Source organism: Eucyclogobius newberryi, unplaced genomic scaffold (genome assembly GCF_026437365.1).
Source record: "Eucyclogobius newberryi isolate DKJ021-1_F unplaced genomic scaffold, fEucNew1.0.hap1 SCAF_18, whole genome shotgun sequence".
In the NCBI taxonomy this organism is placed as follows: domain Eukaryota; kingdom Metazoa; phylum Chordata; class Actinopteri; order Gobiiformes; family Gobiidae; genus Eucyclogobius; species Eucyclogobius newberryi.
The window spans coordinates 25611256-25636814 of record NW_027315812.1 but is presented as its reverse complement, the minus strand read 5'-3'; the positions used below and the strand labels follow the sequence as shown (position 1 = coordinate 25636814).

At 39.1% G+C, this 25559-nt stretch overlaps 1 protein-coding gene across 4 annotated transcripts in view; it reads left to right on the top strand.

The window, feature by feature from the left end:
- The window catches only part of arhgap21a (Rho GTPase activating protein 21a), a 98497-nt gene that overhangs the window by 30224 nt on the left and 42714 nt on the right, over positions 1-25559 (top strand). For 2 of the 4 annotated variants that reach the window (XM_072451175.1, XM_072451176.1), the window contains exons 2-3: positions 9892-10080; positions 17981-18002. In XM_072451175.1, the coding sequence (XP_072307276.1) occupies positions 9892-10080; positions 17981-18002 (211 nt within the window). Of the gene's footprint in view, positions 1-6337; positions 6733-9891; positions 10081-17980; positions 18003-25559 lie in introns of those variants that run through there. The other 2 variants (XM_072451173.1, XM_072451174.1) reach the window with 2 other exon arrangements.

The following is a 25559-nucleotide window of genomic DNA, read 5'->3' as shown; positions in this document are numbered from 1 at the left end:
GCTGTGGTCATGAGCTTTGGGTGATGACCGAAAGGACAAGATCGCAGACACAAGCGGTCGAAATGAGCCTCCTCCACAGGGTGCCTGGGAGCTCCTTTAGAGATAGATAGACTGTTCTGGATGCCTCCTGGGCGCCAGGGAAGACCCAGGACATGCTGGATGGAAATAAATCTTTTAATGTTGCAGAAGTTATCGAAACTATGCCACAGTGAATGTGTGCTGTGATCAAAGCTAAAGGCGGTCCTACCAAATATTAGAGCGTGAGCCCCCTTTTCTTTGGACAGACAGTGTTGTAGCTCTTATAAATTGTATACATAGAATCAAAGTAGAATATCTCATCTCATAACTACTTCTCATGTGTTACATTTAAAGATCAATTTCTCACTTTATAAAGTTAGAATAAAGCCTTCATCAGAAGTACATTTTTCTGAATTGCCCCTTTATTCAATATTCTCACTCTCTTAGTCATCATGTTCGGGTTTTTAGCATACATACCCACACCTTCCTGTCTATTGTGCGTCAGATTTAATTGTAACCATTATATTACATTAGGGGCTATCATACTCTGCACCTAATGCTTCCTGCACTATCAAATGAGCACTTATCGGCGCCTGAAACAAGATCACTTTGCCCCAGTACTTTGTTGAGTTTTCAGGTTGTGGGGCCACTGTGAAAAAGGCCTTTATGGGTGTGCATCGGTGTGGGCACACAGTGTGGGCACACAGTGTGAGCAGTCGGCGCCCTGGACCTCATTAACCAGGCCTTTGTTACAGTAAGCAATACCTCCCCAAGCCCACATGCAGCATTGTAGATTAGATCCTTGCCTCCACCAGTGCTGCTCAAAAGCCAGTTCTGAATCGAGACTAATCCCCTCGCGGGGCTTTCTCTTCTGTCCCGCCACACACAGATATAAAAGTATGGCACACACAAGACACGGTGGAAGACTTTGGAATAACTTGTCCCTTGTGTCTTTAATCCCTGTGCCTTTGCTTCCATTGTCACACAAATCACCAGCTCTGCATACAATCATTGGATCAATCCAGAAATCTAGAGGATTAAAATAACATTGTGTTATGGAACAAGCTGCTTTCTATTGTGAAGCTTTCCCCTGATGTAAACATGTCAGACAACTTTGACTGCAAAATGGATGTTCACTTTTTTGTGGTGATTTGTTGTTGAGTTTGGAATTTCATCTCCAAGAGGACTATTGTTGCATTTTTGATCATTCCAAGATGGTTTTAATTGTTGGAGTAAATAGGGCTGCTGTATTTTCTCAGTGGATATTAGAGCCGCAATGTCGATTAATCGTTGGGTGGTGTCTTCGTCGACAAAGATTTGTATTGGTCAACTCATTATTTTATATAGATTAAAATGATTTCTTTTTTTTTCATTTGTATTATTTTTTTTTCTTTCAAAATGTAAACCCATAAAACACAAAAGAAAGAATACGACACAGGCACACACAGTTCAGAGTCTGGCATTTTTCAAATTAAGTCAGAATGTAATTTTTCCCATTTTTCAAAGGTCAGTTATAATATTATGGGTGCAGTCCTTGATTTTTGATATTGTTTAAAGGCGCAATGGATGATTTTTCGGCGATTTGAGAACTCAGGCAGAAGTGCGCATGCGCACTCCCCGTGCGGACTGATACAACACACTTGTGCATTTGTTTATTAGTGCGATGGATCACATCTCTCGTCTCCCGTAGATTTCCGTCTCTTATGAGACAGCTCGAACAGTCCATCTCCGTCTTCATTTTGTCCCGCACACTGAGGAAACTATATTATGATAGATCAATGCGCTTAGACACGCGGAACCGTGCTGCTCTCGGGGGACGAGCCTCGCGCGGCTGCAGATGAGCGGTAGGTGAATTCTATGATTGATACGTGGCAGGACTAATCGCCAGTCCACGCCACGAGGAAATAAGACTCAGATTTGGGCCAAAAAATCGTCCATTCCACCTTTAAGTCAATCCATTAAAAAAAAAAAAAAAGAGTTTTGAGGCCCAAATACATATTTGTGCAAACATGAGGGATGGTGGTATCAAAGACAGTCTGCAGTCTTTATTGATCTCAGTAATTTTTGTTTTTGACAGGACAGACCCAAAAACAAGGTAACAGTTTGTCTCCCTGCACCCACAGTTTCTCCAGCAGTTAGAACGTTCTTGTGTATAGTGAGAGGTTTGACATGCCGTTATGAGGAAACGTGTTGGACTGAGACACGGTGCAGACACCAGATCCATAAAAATCCAGATTAAAAGCATTCCTAAGGGACAGCAGCAAGGGACTGCTTGACCTTCTGTGCAGTTGTAGTCTTTTGAGAGCAGTTTAAGTTAGATACATAGAGATAATGCATAGTTTTGATAGCTTTTGTCACACCCCTTTTAGTTGTCAAATCTGTCAATAGGACATGTTTTTAGTCGACCAATCATTTTTTTCGACTGGAATATGGAAGCTTGACTTGTAAAAATAAGATACATTTGTTTTACGTTTCAAAATCACATTTTATGGAGTAATTTCAAAACTGTAAACTATGATTTTTGATTTTGGTATTTCAGAATAGTAAAACATTGGCCAGTAGCTGTTTAGGGAAGTCGCCAAATTGTTTAAGAAACAAACTTGATGAATGGCCTAAACTCTCTGCTTAGGGCCACACTGGAGTCAAGGTAGGGCATTTTTAAACTCTGAAAACCCCACTCGGCCAGCTATAAAAAGCTTGTCTATTTCACCATGTTGTCTTGCTTTCACCACAGCTTCGGTCTGTGTGTTGTCTTTGGCTCTGCCTGTCATGTTGCGTTCAGCCACAAGACCATTTGTAAAATAATCAGCAGGGGGACTCAAAGACTGCAAGATTGCACTGCTGGGTCCAAACCTGGACAGGGAGACGACAACAAGCGCGGTTTGCAACACAGACCTCCAATGTTTCAACACACCACTGGACAATTAGACTACCACCCTCCGCACTAGCCAGTAGAATTTCACATACGCATGCTTTTACTCTCAAGTTAGCTTTGTCAAGTACACCACAGTTATTTTTGTTTGTTGGTGTCGTTTGTGTAGTAGACAGCAACATGCACTATTTACACCATTAGGAATTCTTGTTAACTTCTTCAAAGTCCGTGTTAAAAAAAAGTCCTGTGGCTTTTTATTGAGTTTGGACACAGCAATAAGGCAGATAACTTGTTGCTGGAATTTTGCAGTTGTATAGCTCTATTTACACTTTGGAGAATTGTTGTGGTGCTGGTTTACCTGTATGTCTTTGGCATGTCTGATTTAAAATCTTTTTGAAGCAATTATAGGTATACATAATAGTATATTTAAGTATAATTATGTGTATGTTATGTGTGTGATTGTAACTTTGAACAGTGAAACAATCCTAGGGGATTGCGCACCGGTGGTGCAATGATATAAGGCACATTTATTGTTGTTACCGCCTCAGCGTTATGGGTTCGCTTCTCTTTCTCGGCTGTTTGCCAATTTTTCTATCCTCTTTCTCCTCATTTCAAGTAGCTGCCCTGTCGATTTGTGCCGGAAGATCTTTTTTTTATATTAAAAATGATAGTATTTGAATCTTCCGTGACACTACTTCTTATACAGACTTGAAGTAATGTATGTCTTAGACGGTATTTCCCTACCAAAAAAAACCTTTCTTGACTGTTGGACAAACAGAGCTCTACTGAGCCCAGAACACCCACATCCAAATCCCTTTATCTTTTTTTGTGCATTGAGTCAGTTTGTCTGAAGTTTGGCCTGGGTCCGTCGCATCAAAGATTGTCTGAAGAAGCAAACTAGCAAATTAGCTGCATATTGTGTCCGGCGTGATATTTAAACATTCTCCAAATCACCAACTCTGATATCACATGAGAAAGCCGCAGTCCTGAGGCCAACATTGTTGTGGTTTGCCTCTTCGCTATGACAACGGCATAATATTTCTCGATGGCTTGTCTCGCTTTTGTGTCCGCATGGCGCGGAATGGACTTCCTTACCAGCAGGAATTCCGACGTTTCCTGCCTTGGGATCATCTTTTCTTATCATATGTTTCCTATTTGCGGGAGTTTGAAGACGTATATGATGTGGTTTGAATCCTGTACCGGCCTGAAAAGTATTAGTGGAGCTACGGCGTGTTTTTGCTAGAAATGCTACCTCCAGTGATTATGTGGGCTTGTCATCCTTGGTGAAAATGGAAACAACACATCCGATCTTTCCCCCAATTCACTTATATTTTCAGTAGTGGTTCTCATCTAGTGTAAAACCATTCCTAGGAAACCCGATCCGTGTTTTAGCTTGCACAAGTCAAGTGTCTCAACTCTATAGGCTGTTGTATGCTACTTCTATTTCTGCCACTCTTTTCCGTACCAAATACCACATGCTATATCGAGCTAAGTGAATGTGGTAACAAGATGCTCATAAGCCAATGCGGAGAGGGAACATTCCACGAGTGGGTTCCTGATGTTGTTTTCATGGTGGCTGCTGTCTCGGATGGCAAATATTCCTCCAAATTAAAATGGTCTGCTATTTACATTTGGGCTATTTAGCTCACTCGCAAATCCAGAGTGACAGGCAAACCACAGCATCTGTTGACTGACAAGTATTACTACAACAATGGAAGGGATTTTTTTTTAAATGTAAATGTTTAAACAGAAAACACTGGCCCAAAGGCTTTATTCGACAGGACAGTTGTAGTGTGAAAAAGGGAGAGAGGGGGTATAGACATTCAGCAATGATGCCGCCGTGGCAGCAACCACACAGGTGCAACATCCTTAACCACTGCATTACCGACTTATACTCCGGAACGACTTATATGTGATATTATTAACATATTATCACATCATTTTGTTCGTTATTTTCACACTGGCTACTGCATTTCACATGTTAATTATTTTCACACTGACAACCACAAGAGGGACACCGTTATTTAGAAGTGACACAGAGGAAGGATTGTGATTTGGGGTAATACTGATGCTTTGGTAAACTTGTTAGCATGTTCTTTATGCTATAGTTATCTGATTAACTGTTAATATGTTACGTTAACATACCAGGCTCTTGCTATGTAGCTGAAGGTGTTACGTTAGCATAAAACACGTATTCATCATTCTTGGTCTTGGATTTTATCAAATAAATTTCCCCCAAAAATGCGAGTTATACTCCAGTGCGACTTATATATGTTTATTTCTTCTCTATTATGCATTTCTTGGCTGTTGCGACTTATTCTCCCTACATAGCATAAGTCTGTACCGTATACCTAGTTTGCTATTAGGTTTTTACATTCAGTGTTTCTGTACAAAAACAAAGATATTTTGAAATATATTTATTTGTCAGCTACAGCCCTAAATTAATTTTTAATTCAAGAAAAGTTAATAGTTTCCTTTCATCCACTTTGCAGACTGATAAAATGAATCTTAAACATAGGCCAAACACATAAACTATACTTTCTGTGTCATGTATATGTCTCTCACCCGTTACATATATTCTGCTCTAGCTTTCTTTAAATGCTGTTTGGGTTGCGCTCACATAATGCATCAGTCTGTATGGCTGCCAGATGAGCTCAAGCATGTGTAGGTGGGTGGATCGCCTGTACATTTTTTAGCCTTTCACTGGGCCCATATGCTTCCTTATCTTGGATTAGCCCCACTTGACTTTCACTAGCAGCAAAAACTATCCAAGTCATTCCATTTCCATTTCCTTTGACATTTTTGGAGCTTGAGTTTTATTTTCTCCCAATGATTTATTAATCAGCACGTGTGCTTGTTATTGTACATGTGTTGCCCAGTGCTCAGAAGCACTGAAAAAATGCTGAGATGGGAGACTGGAGTCCACCCTGAGTGTGTGTGCTCATGCTTGGAGTTTGTGTGGTGAGTGGGTGGGTGCGTCATTCAGCCCTGGAGCTTTCTGCAGAGCACTCAACCTCTGCTGCTTTCCTCTCCTCTCACTGGAAACATCATGTGTCTTTGGGACGCTCAAAGGAACAGTGTTAGTCAGAGCTGGGGAGGCGAAAGGGAACTAAAATAAGACAAACGGCAAGCATTTCTTGCCAGCTGGGAAAGGGGAACAGAACGGATTATGGACTCTACCGGCACAAGTTGGACCTTAAACAACTGGATAATGTTATTGGCCATGAGAAAGCAGGAGGCAAGATTCAACATAAATTGATTTGATATAATTGACTGACTTAATACTGTCTCATGGAACGTGAGAAAACGGGGGAAATATTTGTGGATCCTGCTAAGAACTTTGAAGATATTGCCCAAGAGAAGTAAATTGTTAATTTCAGCAAAAGCAAGAAAATAGACACAATTTAAAATTTGACAGTCTTTGGAATTTTGAAATAAGGTGATAACAATACAAAATACAAATGTATCTTGCCAACTAAATGATGACCTCTCAGACGGATTAACTGGACATTTTAGTTGTTTTCATTTGTTGTGGATTTGGAAATGCCATGCTTGCCCAGAGGAATGGGCCAGTACCTCTCAAGGATCTCCCTGAAATGTTGGATGTGGAAGTGACCGCTGAAGGGTGCTGCTCGCTCTCCCCTTCCCCATCATCAGGAGGTTGTCCCTGGGCTCGTCTGGCAGGAGTGGACGGGTGCTTGTCCGAGCCCTACTGTCTGTGGTTCCAGCTCTTAGCCAGAGCGTACTGGGGGGAAGTGGAGATAGGGGTCAGCAGTCCCAACTGCACTGTTTCCTGGGCTCGACTAAGGGAGGCATCCATAAAGAATTGTGTCCGTTCTAGGGTAAGAATTTGCAACAAACGTGAGGTCTGTTTTATTATGGGGCATTAGAAAGAGTTCTGAAACTGTTTTATTTATTTAAGATACAACTATTCTGTGTTATTATAGCACGATCTGGCTCTGTTATGCCTAAAGAAGATCACATATCACATCCTGCAGCAAAAAGGCGCAAAACAATGACGTCACACAAGTGCACCAAAAGTTCAAATGATAGCAATCACACAATATTAATCACATGACAGGAGCTTTTTGTCATGATTTGCTTTTGAAGTATAATATAGCTGATATAAAAAGTGGAGCAAATATAGTTTCTTCTGCTTTTTATGCTGTAATGTAGAGTTCAGATTCTTTTCTCCTCGACAGTGCAGTATCCGCCTGTACATGATTTGCTCCGTGTCAGTGACATATAGCGTTACATAAGCAGAGTGAGCAGTGGAGGAAAAGGTTAAGACTGGTACTTTTGGGGAATTTTGGTATGTGTCATTGTGTTTTCATGCAGAGGTAGTCCTGTTTTGCCCCGTTCTTAGCTCATACATGTAATCCAGCCTTATCGCGTTCTTGTAAAGTGTTCTGATTGTTGCCTTTTCCCTGATTGTTTGAATAGGAGTGACTAATGACATAGCTTGTGGTCAGCAAAGGGAGACATGTTAGGAAAGAAAAATGAAGGAGGCACCGTAAGTCTATGAAGTCAGCTGTACAGAAAAAACTCCCCAAAAAACATGACTCACGAGACAAGAAAAGTCTATTGAAATTTTGCCAAAACATCTGATTTTATAACCACAAAGGACTAGAGAAATGAATGGAGATGCTAATGTGCATGCTGCCAGCGACGGCACCATATGGCGGCAACGTCATTATGCACATTTGGGTTGTTTTGATGAGCACACTGCATACATAATGTCATGTTATTTATCAGCTCTGGACCCCATACATCCAGAATTTACAGAATGTAGCAATGCCCCTCTCGACTAAATAGTATTCATATTAGATCTTTACAGTGTCCCTCACTATTCGATATGATACACAATATTATCACGACAATATATTGCACCTTATATTTCTGGGATATATTTAGAACAAATTTCAGGAACAAAATACATTTTAACAACTGTATTTCTCTGTTAAACCTATACTTGTCATGGCTAGTATATTATTTTCAGAGGCACTATATTGTTTGTGAAAAATGTATATCATGTCAGTCCTAGTTAAAGGAAAATATACACATTTTAATCATCAAAACAGTGAATGTGTCAAATATTTTGCATAAACAAGTTCTCTAAACAAGCAACTGTTTGTAGCACTGTAAATATTCAATAAATACTCATGACAATATCATACAGTATCCCCAAATTTAGTGTCATGATATTATTTTATTATATTATTTATTTAGCCCACCAATAATATATATATTTAGACCTATCTAGCTGGAAAATCCTCAACATTTAAACTTTAAACTGGCTTATAGTGAGCCAGGCTATTACCATTTGCTATGGTCATGTCATCTGAAACCCAGCAGTTTACAGCATGATCCTCTTCAATGGGAGCTATAATAGAGGACTATATGCATATGTGCCGTGTATATAGTCAGCTACGTGCCCCAAAAGGCTAACCTATTGCATAATCCAACATTCAAATTTGCAGCGTGATATGAAAACAAACAGTACTTTCTGGTGCACTACTTTTGTGGACTGTGGCTGTCATCCAGAACTCTCAGCTCTTAGTATTGCCGATGATTTCACCAGTCAAGCCAGCTCGTCCACACCCATCCCCGCTCCCAGGAGGACTGTACATCTGCTACTCCCAGACAGCCCAAACCCGGGGTGCGGATAGAGGAGCGAGAGGAGCTTTGTCTTGGAACCATGAGCAGTATTTTGGTAGGAGAGCCTGTGGAGAGCGTAGAAAAAGCTCTTGGCAGACTCTCGTAGCCTGAAGTCACGTTGGTAGTGTTAGCAAGACCCGCTAACGCACCCTGTGGCGTAACGGTTCACCTCCGTCATTACAGCTCTGATTGATGCGACACTGGACACCGGGGCCAAACAGCTAACAACAGTTCTCTGATTTCAGATGACACTGTTTAGACTCGATCTAAATGAAACACATCAAGCGCAGGACAGAATCAATAAATACTTGAATTTGTTGCATCAGTTTGTAATGTACTGCAACAGTATAAGAAAATGTGAAATGCTGATACAGATTTTTGAGCTTTATTAATATTACCCACCCCTTATGTTAAGTGCATTAGAATAAGAATCATATTAGTATGTTATTGTAAAACATTTGCCCACATAATCATTTTACAACTACATTTCAGTTCAAATATAATTAGCATACCAAACCTAAGAGTCTAGTTCTGTATTGCATAACTGTTCCTCTGTCACATTCCCGGCAGTACAACCTTGACCACAAAATGACACTTTGTGCATTGGGACAGGAACAGCCTTCTGCTGAAGAATCTGCAGCTGGAGAATTGCAGTGTTTTCCAAAGCTCCTTGATTATGAAGATCTGTGTTGAACCCAGCGGCTGTTTCTTCTGCGAAAACACTCTGTTCTTTGTTTTAACCAAACTTGTTTAACTTTACGTAATTATCAGAGCTAAGGGTGAAAGCGCTGGTCCAATGAAAAGTACATTTCAGCACGTGGAGAAAGTATAACTAAGTCATTGAAACAGTTTTAATAGAGGTTAAGAAATTCAAGACCTTTTTAGATTTACTTGCTTTCTACCACACGTACAGTTAAACATGGTGGCCTAAATTTGAAAACTGGTTAAAGGTTTTATACCAGGTGACCAAAGCTACAGAAATCAACAAGGGAATCAAGAGGGATTATTCTATATTTTGAGAGGCTGATGGTTCTGCTACTGCGTGGAAGATGATTTGGAGGAGGATTGTGGCATGTAGCTGGAATAGGAGGAGGATGAAGGGGAGAGTGAATTTAAATGAATAGCCTGAGATATGATTGGTCCAGAGGAATAGGTATGTTGTGATTGGGTGACAGAGGCAGGAAGTACAATACATTCTGAATGAGTTAGTGCAAAAACTTGATTTATCATTGTTTATTTATTTGTTCATTTTTTCAAGTTTTTCTTCTGCTGTTCCTATGACTTGTTAAGACTGTAAGTTGTGCCACCAGCGTTGCTTATTCTGTCTGTGTTGTCATCTTCAGGCCAAACAGAAGGATGGTCGTGAGCAGAGCGAGGGGTCACTGCTGGGCTCTCCTGTCCCAGAGGAGGAGCCCTTCTCCTGGCCCGGGCCCAAAATACTGCACCTTCACCGCACCTCGCAGGGCTTCGGCTTCACCCTGCGACACTTCATTGTCTATCCACCGGAGTCTGCAGTGCACAACTCTCTCAAGGTGAGGTCACCAGGGGAATAAGTCCAAAATAAAGTGGATTGTATCTTATTGTCATCAGGACAAAACTATTTCTAAAACACATGTGAAAATATGTTCCATCACACATTATTAAATCAATTTATACACTTTATTTGTAAATATTATCTTTGTAGAAGCCTGCAGTAACCTTTTTTGGTTAAAAAATGTATTTAAAAAATCTCAGTGTACAAAAGAATGGTTTTGACTTGGCATCTAATCGAAAAAATACAAATAAAAAATATTGCTGACTACTACCAAACTACTAAAATAATTGTTAATTGCAGCCCTATTATGCACCTACTTGTGACTTTTAGGTCCTGCAGGAAATAAAAACATGATTCAGATGTTTTTAAAGCTGGTCACATGGTACAGGCGTGGTGATTTATTGGGTAGTGCAAATTAAAGTGAATTACAGCTTCACTAGTTTCACTATTTCTTTTAGTTCTCATATTGTCAACTGTAAAACAATGTTTCTTCTCACAATAATCCACATAAAAATACATACTAAAACATAAGTTAGAACTATCCCCAGGGGCACATTGTGACGCATAGTAGACGTGATAAAGCTTTTTCTCAAGACCATGGACCATGTTCTAGTCCATGAGAACACATCACATGTCACAATAGAATGTGATGCAAATCTTAATCTACTTGGCAAAGCAAGACAAATAGTGAGAAAAAACACGCTTCTGTTTTGAGAGAAAACTAGACTTGAAGTTTATGCATGCTGCTCATATAATGTGCATTTATTTAGGCTTGAGACGCCATCATACATTTGAAACAGACAGGTTCAGCCCACTGTTCAGTCAGGGTTCAACGTAAAGAGAAAGCATCAGAGCACATATGACCAGATCTATCTTTGTAATTTGTTCTACAAGAACGTGTTCTACAAGGAATTGCTGCGAGAAATTAGCTATTATATTTTACATGATTTTCCATTTAGCCAGTTTCAACTCCTTAACGCTTCAACCGATTTCAACATGTTATACCTCATTACGATCGCTGTAGTCGCAGTAGTACATGTGCTATTACTTTTGACATTTGAACAACTTGTACTTTTTGCAGAATTGTCGAATTTTCAAAAGTATTAGTTTTCCCCATTTTAAATGAATTTGGGCATTGAGTGTCTGCGGAATTCTTTAGACTTTATTCTTTAGGGTTTATTCTTTAGGCTTTATTCTTTAGAATTTTGTGACGGAGCCAGGGAAGGAGAGGGGGAGAGAGAGAGGGGGAGGGGGGGAGAGGGAGGGAGAGAGGTAGACTTTATTCTTTAGGCTTTAGTCTTTAGTAGTTTGGGATCTCTGTCACCAACAGGTAAGATTATCTTGTGTTTTATATACATCGATGCAATATATATACTCTAATTATATTATTGTATACTGAACGTGAGACTTTATTCTTCGTCTGTCCAGAGGCAGGAAAATAAAGAGGAGAAAAGTGCAATTACTGTTGTGATTCATGTGCAATGGTATTTATGTATTTATTTATTTGTCTATGGGAGTTTTTGTTTATAAGAGATCTTCTACTGAAAGTGTTTTTCAGACTTCCTATAAGTGATCTGTTCTTTTCTTCTGTATCTACCTCTGTATCTGCCTGCGTTGCACCAATGAAATTTCCCCATGTGGGACAATAAAGGAATATCTTATCTTATCTTACAAAAATGGAGTGAGACTACAAGAATAAAGTCTAAAGAATAAAGTCAAAAGAATAATAATTCTAAGCGGCACTTGTCCAGAGGACGTACATTACTTTTGCCTTTACAATTTTTCGAAACAGACACAAACATGTTTTCACCAAATGTGTTTTATTTTCTGCTTTTTGACATGCAAACAACACTCGCAGCTCCTGGACTTAACATACTGTTCAGCATATCTTTCCCTCTTGTATCACATTCTTTGGAGAAGTATCTGGGACAGTAAGTGAAATAGAATAATGACAGATTACACCATTTTACCACATTTATACACATTTATATTGTAAACATTACATTACATACCTTGCACATTTATTCCCAAGTCCCTTTGAACTTTAATAAGTTCTTCCTGCAAATAAGCAAGACTGCGCATATTTGCCTGCAAGCATCGGTCATAACGTTTCATGAGATCTAGGTGTTTTATGGACATTTCAAAAACGGCCTCTTGTTTGGTCCTCAATGCAATATGTGGATCTTGCATCTTGTACTGTAACATACTACACGTTATACTTAAGATAAGATAAGATAAGATAATCCTTTATTGTCCCACATGGGGAAATTTCATTGGTGCAACGCAGGTAGATACAAAGGTAGATACAGAAGAACAGAACAGATCACTTATAGGAAGTCTGAAAAACACTTTCAGTAGAAGATCTCTTATAAACTTGTGTAAAACCTACATTCATGTATAGTGTCTACATTCATTTAGCTCTTGCATTTCTTTTCTCATTTCCTGGACTTCTTTGCTGTGGCTTTGAGGCAGCTTGCTCGGTGAAGGAAGAGAAGCCATTTGAGTGCTGCAATTTTACATGATCACGTTCAGTACACTTATATCATTAGAGTATATATATTGCATGGATGTATATAAAACAAGATAATCTTACTTGTTGATGACAGAGATCCCAAACGACCTACTCATCAATGGTGAATTATTAAGGATCTTTCTTAAAGAATATTAAGAATATAAGGGTTTTTAACAAGAGTTCTGTATCTGCTCTCTTTACTTCTGTACCTTCTTGTGCGTTGTAACACTGCAATTGTTGTTGTTGTTGTTGTTGTTGTTTTATGGCGGTTGGCATCCAAGTGTTGCATTACCGCCAGACTTTATTCCTCAGACTTTGTCGTAGTCCTCAGACTCACTGCAATTCCCCACTGTGTAGACTAATAAAGGCATATCTTAAAGGTGGTATGGACGATTTTTTTCAGCATTTTTCTTATCATATTTCCTTGTGGCGTGGATAAATCATTTGTCCTGCCACGTATCAATCATAAAACGCACCTACCGCTCACCTGCAGCCGCATCAGGCTCGTCCCCACGTTTCCACGTGCCTAAGCGCATGGATCTATCATAATATAGTTCCCTCAGTGTACGGGGCAAAATGAAGACGGAGAAAGACAGTTCGAGCTGACGCAGAAGTGGACAGAAATCTACAGGAGACGAGCGATGATGCGCTCCGTTGCGCTAATAAACAAACGCACGTGTGTGTTGTATCAGTCCGCGCGGGAGAGTGCGCATGCGCACTTCCACCTGCGTTCTCAAATCGCCGAAAAATCGTCCATACCGCCTTTAAAGCCTCGAGAATAAAGTCTAGAGAATAAAGTGTAAAGAATAAAGCCTAAGGAATAAAGTCTTAAGAATAAAGCCTAAAGAATAAAGATAAAGTCTCAAGCATAAAGCCTAAAGTATAAAACCTAAAGTATAAAGTATTGTGGTAATGTAACATTTGGGATACCAGTCCTAGTCCTCAGACTCTTTGTCGATGTTGTTACAACAACAACAACCAAAGAAGAAGAAGAATTGTGAATCGCAATTGGTGAACAAAGTTCCAAAGTAAGTGTAGGCTCTAAAAATCAGTAATGTTTTATCGAAATTGAAATGTGTCTTATTAATATTATATGTGTAGAAAAGAATTGGCCTTTTTTACTGAGGAAAAACTATCAGCAGCTTGTGGTCTTCACTCAGGAGAGATTCGTAAGAAATTGGTACTGTTAAATGTAAGTATTGCAATAGATCCAAGGAATAATGCCAATAATGCACCCATGTAGTGTGTGCATTCTGATTGAGTGATGTCACAAATTTATTTATTTATTATTATATTTTCCATTTAGCCAGTTTCAACTCCTTAACGCTTCAACCGATTTCAACATGTTATACCTCATTATGATCGCTTTCACAGTAGTACGTGTGCTATTACTTTTGACATTTGAAAAACTTGTATTTTTTGCAGAATTTTCAAAAGTATTAGTACTTTTTCCCCATTTAAATGAATTTGGGCATTATTAGTGTCTGCGGAATTCTTTAGACTTTATTCTTTAGGCTTTGTTCTTTAGGCTTTATTCTTTAGACTTTTGGGACGGAGCCCAGTCGAGTGAGAGAGAGAGAGAGAGAGAGAGAGAGAGAGAGAGAGAGAGAGAGAGAGAGAGAGAGAGAGAGAGAGAGAGAGAGAGAGAGAGAGAGAGAGAGAGAGAGAGAGAGAGAGAGAGAGAGAGAGAGAGGGAGAGGGAGAGGGAGAGGGAGAGGGAGGGAGGGAGAGGGAGGGAGAGGGAGGGAGAGGGAGGGAGAGGGAGAGGGAGAGGGAGAGGGAGAGGGAGAGGGAGAGGGAGAGAGAGGGAGAGGGAGAGGGAGAGGGAGAGAGAGAGAGGGAGGGAGGGAGAGAGAGAGAGAGAGGGAGGGAGAGACGCACACACTCCAGCAATGGCTTCAGCCATTGCAGATTTTCGAGTTTTCTTTTTATTCTTTTTTCATCACAGTGAAAAAAAAAAGCCTTGTGATTTGCCTTGAATCACAGACCACAAAGGATACATCAAGGAAGCGTTTAAATCTAGGCTAAAGCGGTTCTGTTTAGCTGTGCCTTTTAGTGAAGGCGTTTATCTACAATTATTGCATCTTAACATCATTATTTATGATTTTATTTTTGTCTTGTGATTTATTTTGCATTGTAATTTGAATTTGTTTTTATGTTAGAAAGCACTTTGAGTTACTTTTGTTGGAACTGTGCTCTACAAATAAACTTTGACGGTCCGATATAGATTTTTGAGCCGATATTGATATCCTATGTTTGTCTTGCTGTTGTGGCCGATACCCGATATTTGCTGATACCAATATTACAATCTGTTGCATGATCCTGTAAACATACAACCTTCTATTTCCATTTTCACTCATTTGTGTGATCGAAAAGACGAATCTGTAGCACTGAGGACAATATCTGCTAAATGTTCAATATTTATCCATGATGACCAATAACCCATCCCTTACTACATCCCTGTATTACTGACAATAGATTGAATAAATTCTTGTAATCTGTCAAAGCAGACAGTGAGCTCGCCAACACGATTCTCCTCATGTATATTCGTTATAGTTTTCGTGTGTATGAATTCTGAATAATTGGCGCTAGAATGACGGTGGTCTTCAGATTCCCATGAAGTTCCTCAGTGGGAAAGTGCTCCTATCTCCTCAGTTACACAGAAGACGTGTAGTCCTTACCGGTATGCCACAGCGTCTCTTTCAGCATGCTCTGCTCTGGCCAAAGTCTATAAACACAGGGCTCTATACTAACTTTGTAGGAAATCCGTCTGTGCGTGCTTAGGAGGCTGTCCAAATAGACTTCAGAGAAAAGTCAACCCAACTTATCCTGCATTATCACCAACACAAACCAATATGAAGGCGGCCCTGATAAGCTTTGGGAAATCTGACACGAGAGTCCTGTCCGTGAGAGCCTGTGCCCAGCGGAATTCCTTGAATGGCTGGCACTAATCCCAGAGTGTAGAACTGGAGTGGAGAACATTTTCAAGTGTAGTTTGTTCACCTGTGACTGCGAAGGTTCCGACGACGTGTTCCACTGTGTGTAAAATACTTTAAAGGACTGTAATGTTCATTTGGGACTGCACAATAAAGATAAAAATAATATATATTGCGCTGTGCAATTAGATTTGATCTATGTTTAAATAGATTAGTGGTTATCGAGTAAAAATGGGAATAGATTTTTTTTTACGAACAATTGGACTAAAAATATGGCTTTACATTTCCACAATCAAACAAGTTATTATTATTTTTTATATTCCTGATCAAATCAATTCTGTTATTCTTTTATTTAATTATTTAAAATTATTTAGTCATAATTGAAAAGTTAATTTGTGAATTATACTTCAACTTAAATAGATTTTTGGGCATTGCTAAGGATTTTATTAACTATTGGTATCAGCAAATATCGGGTATCGCCAAACAGCAGCACGGCAAATATCTGATATTTGTATCGGCTCATCCCTAATTCTTTTACTGCACAATATAAATAGGATTTTTTGTAATAATCATAAGTTAGTACAGGGCAGTGGGAGGGGCTAGGGTGAAAAAAACCAACAGTTTCTGAGCACTTAAACGTGCATGAATCAAATCACAATTCAACTCAAAAAAAACAACCTTTATCACATGAAATTCTTTCAACTTGATTTTACATAACATGTCCCCCTTAAATAATCAATTTACATTGTCATTTATTTTACCATACTTTTTTCCCATTACACAACATACACGTACTGTTGCTTGGCAGTTTTTATGTACGTTACATTGACATTGTTGAATGACCTGAGGTTTTCTTATCACAGCACTGTGATTCTGGAAAATATTAAAGTCTACTTTTCTGTCGAGCTGCTGACTTTTGACCCTGACCAGCTCCCTTATTACATAACACAGAGCAAAAAGGCAGAAATTCGTCATTCTTTTACATTCATCAAATTGCATTGTAAATGTTGGCTCATGACTAATCAGTTGGGAGATATTGGGGTTAATTTAGAAGGTCAGATGCTTTCTGGGAGAGAAGCCTGATTAAGAATACTCGCAAAACGTGTGTTTCTAAAGCAGAAGGATGAAAGTGTGGATTTTAACAGCATTTCAGGGGGAAAAAAAGGTTTTATGTGTTGAGGAAATGGAAAAAGCACAAACATGTCTGAAGTGGTTTCTGCTGGACACACAGGAGTGATATAATCATGTCAGAAGCCTTTGGAGAGCACTGCATCCACTGCTCCGAGATGCAACACTCATTACACTTCATGATAGAGCTGTTTGAAGTGCAAAAACTCATGCATATTTGGATTATCGATGAAATAATGGACCAATTATTGTTGTACTGTCAAAAGTTATGTATTTGGGATGGGCCACATAGTGTATTGGGGTATGTTTTCATATATTGGTATCTGTAAAACTTGATATAGCTCCTGAAAATAGTAGCGTAATGAAGGTGAAGAGATGGCTGCATGTTTACAGTCATCCTGAACTACAACAAATTATATTATTTTCAAACGTGAAAAGTTAATTTGTGACCTTCAAGTTCCTGATTGTTACCATCTTAAAATGTTTGCAGCGGTTCAAACTTACTGCATAAAACAATCTGGACACCCTAAATATTTACCATGTTGAGTTTATAAGCTATTTTCTTTGAAATTATTTGTTTTTACAATTTTCAGAGCCCAGAGCAGAGCCAACAAACATTAGCATGCTAACAGCACACTTCCAGCTCAGCTTTGCTGAGAATAAAACGCTCATGCACAAAGCAGTCTCATTTTTACCCTTTTAAAATAGGTATCTGTAGAGGACCAAACATAAAAGGCCAGGACAGGTGTAAAAATTAAGGTAATTTAAGGAAGGTAAAACATTTATTTAACAAAAATAATTAAATGATACGTACTTTGGCCCAACTAAACCATAACTTTAACAGAAACAAAAAAGTCAAATTATAATTTAACCAAACAGAATGCAATAACAGTAAATATCAAAACAATGCAAACTAAATTAGCATTGTAGCAGCGTGTAAATAACCAATTCAGACACATATGAACTAATAAGTGTGCACCCAAATTTGAATAAAACATTTATAAAACTATGTGTGGCAGAGGTATCCACTACAGTATCTGTGCTGGGGCAAAAATTGTGACTTTATTCATGCCTTATCTTGAAATTAACTTTGAAATTTGGGCCTAGACATGTTTCTTTTTAAATATATATTGAAATTGGTTGGTGTGTTGGTGTGGGTTGGTTTACATCTGACCATCCCTATTTACTTGAGTGTAAAATTCATGGTGCTTTTATCCATCACCATATTCACCACCCTATTGTTTGTTCTCATACTAGAACTAGTTCCTAGATGGAATAATTTGAAACATTTTAATGGTTTATTTTCTTCTTTTGTTTTGCAGGATGAAGAAAATGGCAGTCGAGGTGAGTTTTAAAATGTTAACTATTACTCTAAACTCCAAGCCACTCCCCATCCACAAAAAATAGTCCTCCAGCTAAACAAGTCTAGCCTAGGTCAAGATCAGAAAATGGGGACGATCTGACCATTTAACCATTTTGAGCTGGGCCCCAGGTGCTGTTCTAAGAAGACCAATTAACTCATTCAATAGCTATTAATGCAACCATATTTCCCAATCCGTTCGCTGCATAGAGCGCTAACGAGGATTGACGGGCAATTACCGTAATGCTTTTTCACTTCATTTCGATTCAATTTGATGCATAGTTCTTTTGTGCTGTGACCTGGATGTGTCATTACGGGCTCACAGAGGGGTCTCATTTGGCTTGTTTTGTCTGGCCGTGGTGTGGGGTGGAACAGCTGAATTTGTTGGTTTGTTTTGCATCTTTGGACTCCTCTTGTGGTCGCTCCGTCGGCTTGGCAGGGCTGCAGCATTCCAGGGAGCATCCAGCCTGTCGCTCCAGCCCTCAGTATTCCGCTCAAGTCGGCAGCACAACAGGAATGAGGGACAATGTGCATGAGACTTGAGTATATTCCTTAGTATTGAAATCAAGCTTGAATTTTTACACTTTTTTTATTACTGGCTCCATAACTCTAAATCAGGATAATCCCAAAAAAAACCTTTTCTTAATTTGAAAAAACAAAACAAAAAAACATACCATACTTTTCAGACTTTAAGCAGTAGTGGTCATTAGTGCGTCTAATTTATAGATTTTTACTGAAAAACGGCCACCGGGGGGCACTCTAACAGGAAGCACAAGAGTTTGACACACTGTAGAAGAAGACGCATGTCGTGTTCTCTATGTTTTAAGCTTCAAAATGCTGTTTTATTTACAATCAGACTCATATTCATGGAAAATGAGTCTATTGAGGAAATTAATCAAGCCGCAGCGAAATGCAAAGCCATACGTGGAGCGCGGAGATGTGATACACAGCGGTCTGCAGACTTTCTTGGCCCGAGTTGAATCACTGAATAAACTCGCGGATCACTACTGTGGAACAATCTTTCTGTGTAAATATCTCATTTTACAACGTAACACTCACTAGCTAAGCACAAGCTCAGGAGCAGGTCAAAGTTATTTACCGATATTCAGAAGAAGTTTTACTCTGTCATGGTTTGAATTGTTCTGTTGAGAACCATCCAACGTCATCCATGTCAACAAGTTCTTAATCACATCTTATCTCAAATTTAAGCACCTGAAATCCTAAAATATAGTCTTCCACTGACATTTTGGGGAACTTGTGATAATGCGGACAGTTCGACCTCCCGTGTATGACTCACAGAATTGCTATGGCCTCAGCTGACAGTCAAAATTAAGAAATCAGTTTGAAGGGGAAGAGCCTTTTGCGATGACTTTCTTGCAGCTTTCAACGGGAAATTGAGAGATTCCTGTAAGTGTCCCTCATCATTGCACTTGGCCTTGAAAAAAAAATGGCACATTCCTCAAAACTATACACTCCCCATCGAAGCGCTTCACCTCCTCCACATCCACCAGTCTCATTCAACACACGGGCCCTTAAACAAGCAGAGTAACAGACACCAGTCCCAGCCGCGGAGGGAAGAAAGCCCGGGGGGATTTAGTGCAACTCCACATTCCTGAATGGCGCACAGGTACAGTCACAAGATGGAACGGCAGAGAGCATTCGAATGGTATGAGAGGCATTCCCGGTGGATCATGGTCATTATGTTGCCACGAGCTTTGTCGGCACACTGCCAGCACCTCGTAAAGTCTGTGTTTGCTTCTGGGCAGGCCAACTTTTATCACAGTAAGGAGGAGATGAGGCTGCTGATAGAAGGAGGTGTTGGAAGGTGAGATGTTTTCAGATAACTTTAACCAATTGGAAATGTGTAACTGAATGTAGAATTATAGCACTTAATAATGTTTGCATTAAGAGTGACAGGTGTGTAAGGATGGAGTCATTTTATCCATTTGTGTGCTACAGGGCTGGCTACCACTTTAGAGCAGTACTCTCCATACCTGCTTTTTGATACCAGATGGGGTTTTTTTGTGTGCTTCTAGTTAGGGTCAAATTGTACTTTTATGGGCAATATTATGCAAAACATATTTGTTATTTGTTTAGTCATGTTAAAAGGAAGGCAAATCCTAGGCAAATCCTATGTTGAAACACATTTGTATGACAAATGTTCAGTTATGACTCAAAACAAACAAGTTTCACTGTTGTTTACTACATATACAACACTTTATATGAATGGTAGAGCCGAATAGCACACATATTACATATTTACCAGGGCAGTAGAATTGGGTCATATTTTCTAAAGAGCAAGCTCGTTTTTCTACCCTGCCCAAGTGTGCTATTAAACATATTTATTATCTTGTAACATGTATTATTTCAGTCCAAAACTAATCTGCTGAGTCTGTATGACACTCAGCTGATCGAGGGCTCTGTGAAAAGGAAACATGATGTGCTGCAGGACTTGTCATTGTGCGGTTTCCAGGCAACCAGCTGAGACTCCAGGAAGTCTTAGAACCCTGCACATAAAAGCCAACCAGATCAAAACAAGTTATTTTCACCTCCTCTGAACTCGATGTGCTTTGTGGAATGTGTTAACCTCACTTGGATTTATCACCTTTAATGCATTACTTGCAGTGTGGGAGAAGAGATCAGAAAACATGTTTACAAGCTAAAGGAGCTCACTCTCTGTCCAATGATTATCACATTATGATATTGGAAACTTTTTAATTCCCAACAAATAACTTTCAAAAAGTGTCCAGTGTAGTACAAAAGTGATTTTTAGTGAAATGGCATCATATGCATATTGCATTATGTAAGAATTAGATTTTGTAAGTACTCTATACGTTCTTTAGAGTGGATTCAAAAAGGGCTGAACAAGTGAACCAATTAAACGCAACCGATTATGATAATGTTCAACTAATTTAGTAATCAAATTATTGTTATCCGGAGGTTTTATGACTCAGACAAAGCAATAATTAATTAAAAAAAAAAAAAAAAAAATCTGGATGTCCTTAAGCACCGTTGCTTCATCTAAGTTAATGTGCCTCATGTGGTTTGCTGCTCAATAAATGTGAATGTCTTTGAAAAGCAGCCACAACCATAAAAAAGCCCATGTTTACTTCAAGCAAACGCTGTATACTACCTACTCAATTTAACACATAAATTTACTCGGGTAAATGTTTTATTTTAAATTGTGGAGAAGTTACTGACAATAAAGTTGTTAGCGAGGTGTGCAAGATCGCTGGAGAGACCAACTTTAGCTCGCTAATTTACAGACATGTAGTTGTATTACGAGGTACAAATACATGCATTTGCAGTATAGGATTGAAGTAGGAAACGAAATGTTTAACAGTTTATTTCTCAATTAGTGTAATTAGTCATAAACTTACCATCAACCTAAATGTAAACCAAAATTGTAAGGTTGCAACTGGGCATCATCGTGTTCTCATCACTGGCGCTTGCTCCTTTGCAGATCTCTGCCCGACAGTGCAATTCAAATGAAAAGGAAGGAATCATTTGCCTTTTTTGCCAGTTAATTTACAACTAATAATATCCATGAGCTTCCACTGAAAGTAAAAGTATATTTATTAAAGGCGCTGTTTTCCTGATGAAAACAAAATTGGAAAACTAAATTAATTAATTTTAAACTCTTTGCAGCGGTCCAAATGTATTCCTAATTAAATGAAGGCACACTTGAAAGGCCAGAGTGTAGATAAAGCTAAGAACTAACAAGCTATGAACGCACTTGCTGGTTTGCAGGGAATAAAACACATTATAATTGGATACAGACATCACATGGTGGTCTCATTTTGACCCTAAGAGCTGCTTTTACAGTATATCTGCACTGGAGCAGAACAGAATTGACTTTATGTCATGAAAAAACAACTTTAGTTAAGATGAATACAGAGTGATACTACCTTCACTGACACACTTTTTATACTCTTGCACACGCCAAGCTTGATTAAATCCAGCCGCTGATTTTAATCTTTATGACGTTTTTGGTCCTGGCTTACAAATGACCTCCACCCAGACGTATGGTATGACGCATCCCTGGGTGTGTTTTCAGTCTAAAATCTGCTCACTTGTTGCCGTTTTGCGAGCTTTTCTCTCCCCACTCTAAATCAGTGCTTTGCTGTTCTGCCTCCCAGTTGTGCAGTTTATTTGCTTGACTTTGGGCCAGAACGTGATGAGTCTATGGCGTTTTGCAGTGGTTTAAGGACATGGATTGGGGGTAAACTGACCACAAGTTGACTAGTGGGGTGTTGCCACTGGAAACACATCACAACGTCTGGTAAACATAGGCATGCTGACGTAAACTGGCGCATATGCAGCACGGGACAGTACACAGAGGAATGTTCTACACTCGGACCAAAACTGTCTCAACGATGTGTTTATTTCATTTCTCGGAGGTTGTGTACATACCAAGGGGGTGATATCTCAAATTGTCCTCTCCCTCCTCCTATGTGGTTCACTGCTTTCAGTTCTGCTGTCAGTTTGTTTTCTGGAAAGTAAGGATTCAAAGATTGTTCAGTTTTATTGTGTTATTTACTATTCTGCCACTGTCAGAATTCACAAACTAGGAACATACTTTGGTGCATTAAGGTGCAAAATACAACAATGAATGAATGAATATATATATATATATATATATATATATATATATATATATATACATATATATATATATATATATATATATATATATATGCATATATATATGAAAAGCATGTATAAACCTTAGAATTTACAAATTAAATAAAATAGATTTAGTCTGAATATATACACAATGTAACGATATGCAAATATCATGTTACAATAGACCATTATCACAACATTCATTTCATGGTGCAATATTTACTGCAATATTTTTTACAGACAAAAATAATTTATAGATACTACTTTTACTTTTAAATGCCGTGACAAGCTTTTGATGCAAATCATTACTTTCATATTCCAAAAAATGACGATATAAAAGTGCTTGAATGCCGTTATTGTTTGCACTAGAATTAAGCAAAATATCATGGTCTATGTTGTTCCCTTTGTTTTTTTAGCTGTTGCTGCAACAAAACAATGTATTTTAGCATACAATCTTATATGATATATTGTGACCCACAAAATTCTTGTTTTTTTGACAATACCTCCCTTGTGTTACTGTGCATAGACGTGAGGATAGAATCATTAGAATAACAAATAGTAACAAAAAGTAGATTGGTGACTTTTAATGGATGGGGTGTTGGGGTGTTCAATATTTAGTGAATAACACAAAAGTGTAAAAAAACCCGGTCTCACATGTGAAGGGCTAATACTTATCCTATCGAGCTGAACTCCTGTATACCTGCTTGGAATGCTGAATGGATTTAATCACTGACCTATTCGTTACCCAATTAGCTCTCAAATGTTATAAATTTCTAACTAACGTTTAATCATTGGAAACGTGAACAGAGCCTTAGTTACAAACAATGACTTGTCTCTAAAAGATCACTTTTAAGTCATTATTTTTTAAATTTCCCTGCACATGCTCAATCAGGGCAAAACCTACAAACACACAAGTCTCACACAGATTTATTCAGGTGGTTTGAGCACAGATCCATGTGTTTGAGGCTGTGTGGTCCTCAGAGTGCATGTGCAGAGCTCTAAAAGAAGCTGCTGTCCGCTCTGGTTCTAAAAGCTCATGTTAGAGAGCATGAACAGGCTTCTGAGTCGCTGTGGGAGAATAAGAATCATGCTTCCCGTGCAGTACTGCCCAGCGGCCTGTAGAAGCCACTAAAGGACACTGTGAATTCAGCCAAGCTTCAACAGCAGAAGTGAGGGAAAACAGGCTTATTTAGATATATTTTAGAACAATGAATATACAGTTGTGATACACAGTAATTTTAGATTTTATCGGTCAATCATTGATTGCCTTAATTGCCCTGACCGCACCCCACCGCTCTGAACCTCTAGTCTGTGTGTCATCATCACTGTCGCTGCTGCAGTTACAGCAGCTCCTCCTCAGTCTCTCCTCCTCAGACTCTGTGTCTGATCAGACACACTTCTCCTTCTTTAAACCTCTCACACTGAAGTTATTTGGAGTAAACATGTCTAAACTGATCATTTAGGAGCAAAACTAATCAAATAATGTCATAATTATGCTCATTGGTGCGTCATAACTGCCGTGTTCCCGCTCCTGCAGCTTGGAGAAGATGAGAGACATCTGTTTCTGTAGCAACACGTGGGGTCTTTCCCTGGTTTGCGTGTGTGTTAGAACGAAAAGGCCAGAGTGACAGAGCATTAAAGACTAGTTCAGTGACATGAGAAGAAGCAGCTAAAGAACAGGGTTCACCTCAGAATAAGATTATTTTTCATTTGATGGGAAGTTTAAACTAAAATGAAATAAAAATAGAGTTTTATTGATAAATTATGATTAATACATTATGGGGAGTAAGCCTGCATGCATCCTTCTGCTGAAAAAATATACAGAAGCAAAATAGCACCAAAAAGCACCAGAATGCAGTATATTTAAAACTAATCCAAGGCAAGAAGCAAAATTGGGAGAGTTTGTGTGTTTGACATTATGAATGAAAGAGCATCTCTACAACTATAATATGAAAACTACAATGTGGCAATTGAATGTATGACGAGAGAAAGTGTTGCTGTGACTTGTGTAGAGGCATGAACCGAAGTTGCTCTCTATAGGCCATAGGCTGTAGCCTGTATCGTTCAAGTTCGCTACACCTGTCACAAGACTAAAAAAATACTTCAAATATAAAATTATCATTGTACCATTAGCTCATGACCAAAAGTTCTCCACTCGCATCGCGCCAGTTTTTTTACGGTGATAACTTAAATGCGGAACTATATTCTCAGCCTGATAGCGCAATATCCCTACGCCTGAATCATTCCGCCTCTGAATCAGCCAATCAGGGGAGAGATTACTACAACAACATCAAACATGGCTGCTCCCGTGGAGCGGCATGTTGTCTCTCGAGCCGATAGAAAACGCTATGAAAATATGGATTACACGTGCATCACACACATTTCATCGGTAGAAAAAGAACAAACACAGCCACAGACTGTTGTCCGCTGGAGGAAGCTGGTGACTTGTGCTCGGAAGTGAATAGAAATTGACGGAATAGACCGCGCGTTAGCGGCAGCTGTTTGTGTCACAATGATGACTTCGCCAAACAAAACTATCCTACGTCTTCTGTGGCTTCTTCGGACGGAAATCTTTCTCATTTCTGGAAAGTAACAAGCCAGGCTTTCACCCTACATGCTATAGACGTTTCACCCTACATGCTATAGACGTTTCACCCTACATGCTATAGACGTTTCACCCTACATGCTATAGACATTTCACCCTACATGCTATAGACGTTTCACCCTACATGCTATAGACGTTTCACCCTACATGCTATAGACGTTTCACCCTACATGCTATAGACGTTTCACCCTTCATGCTATAGACGTTTCACCCTACATGCTATAGACGTTTCAACCTACATGCTATAGACGTTTCACCCTACGTTTCACCCTACATGCTATAGACGTTTCACCCTACATGCTATAGACGT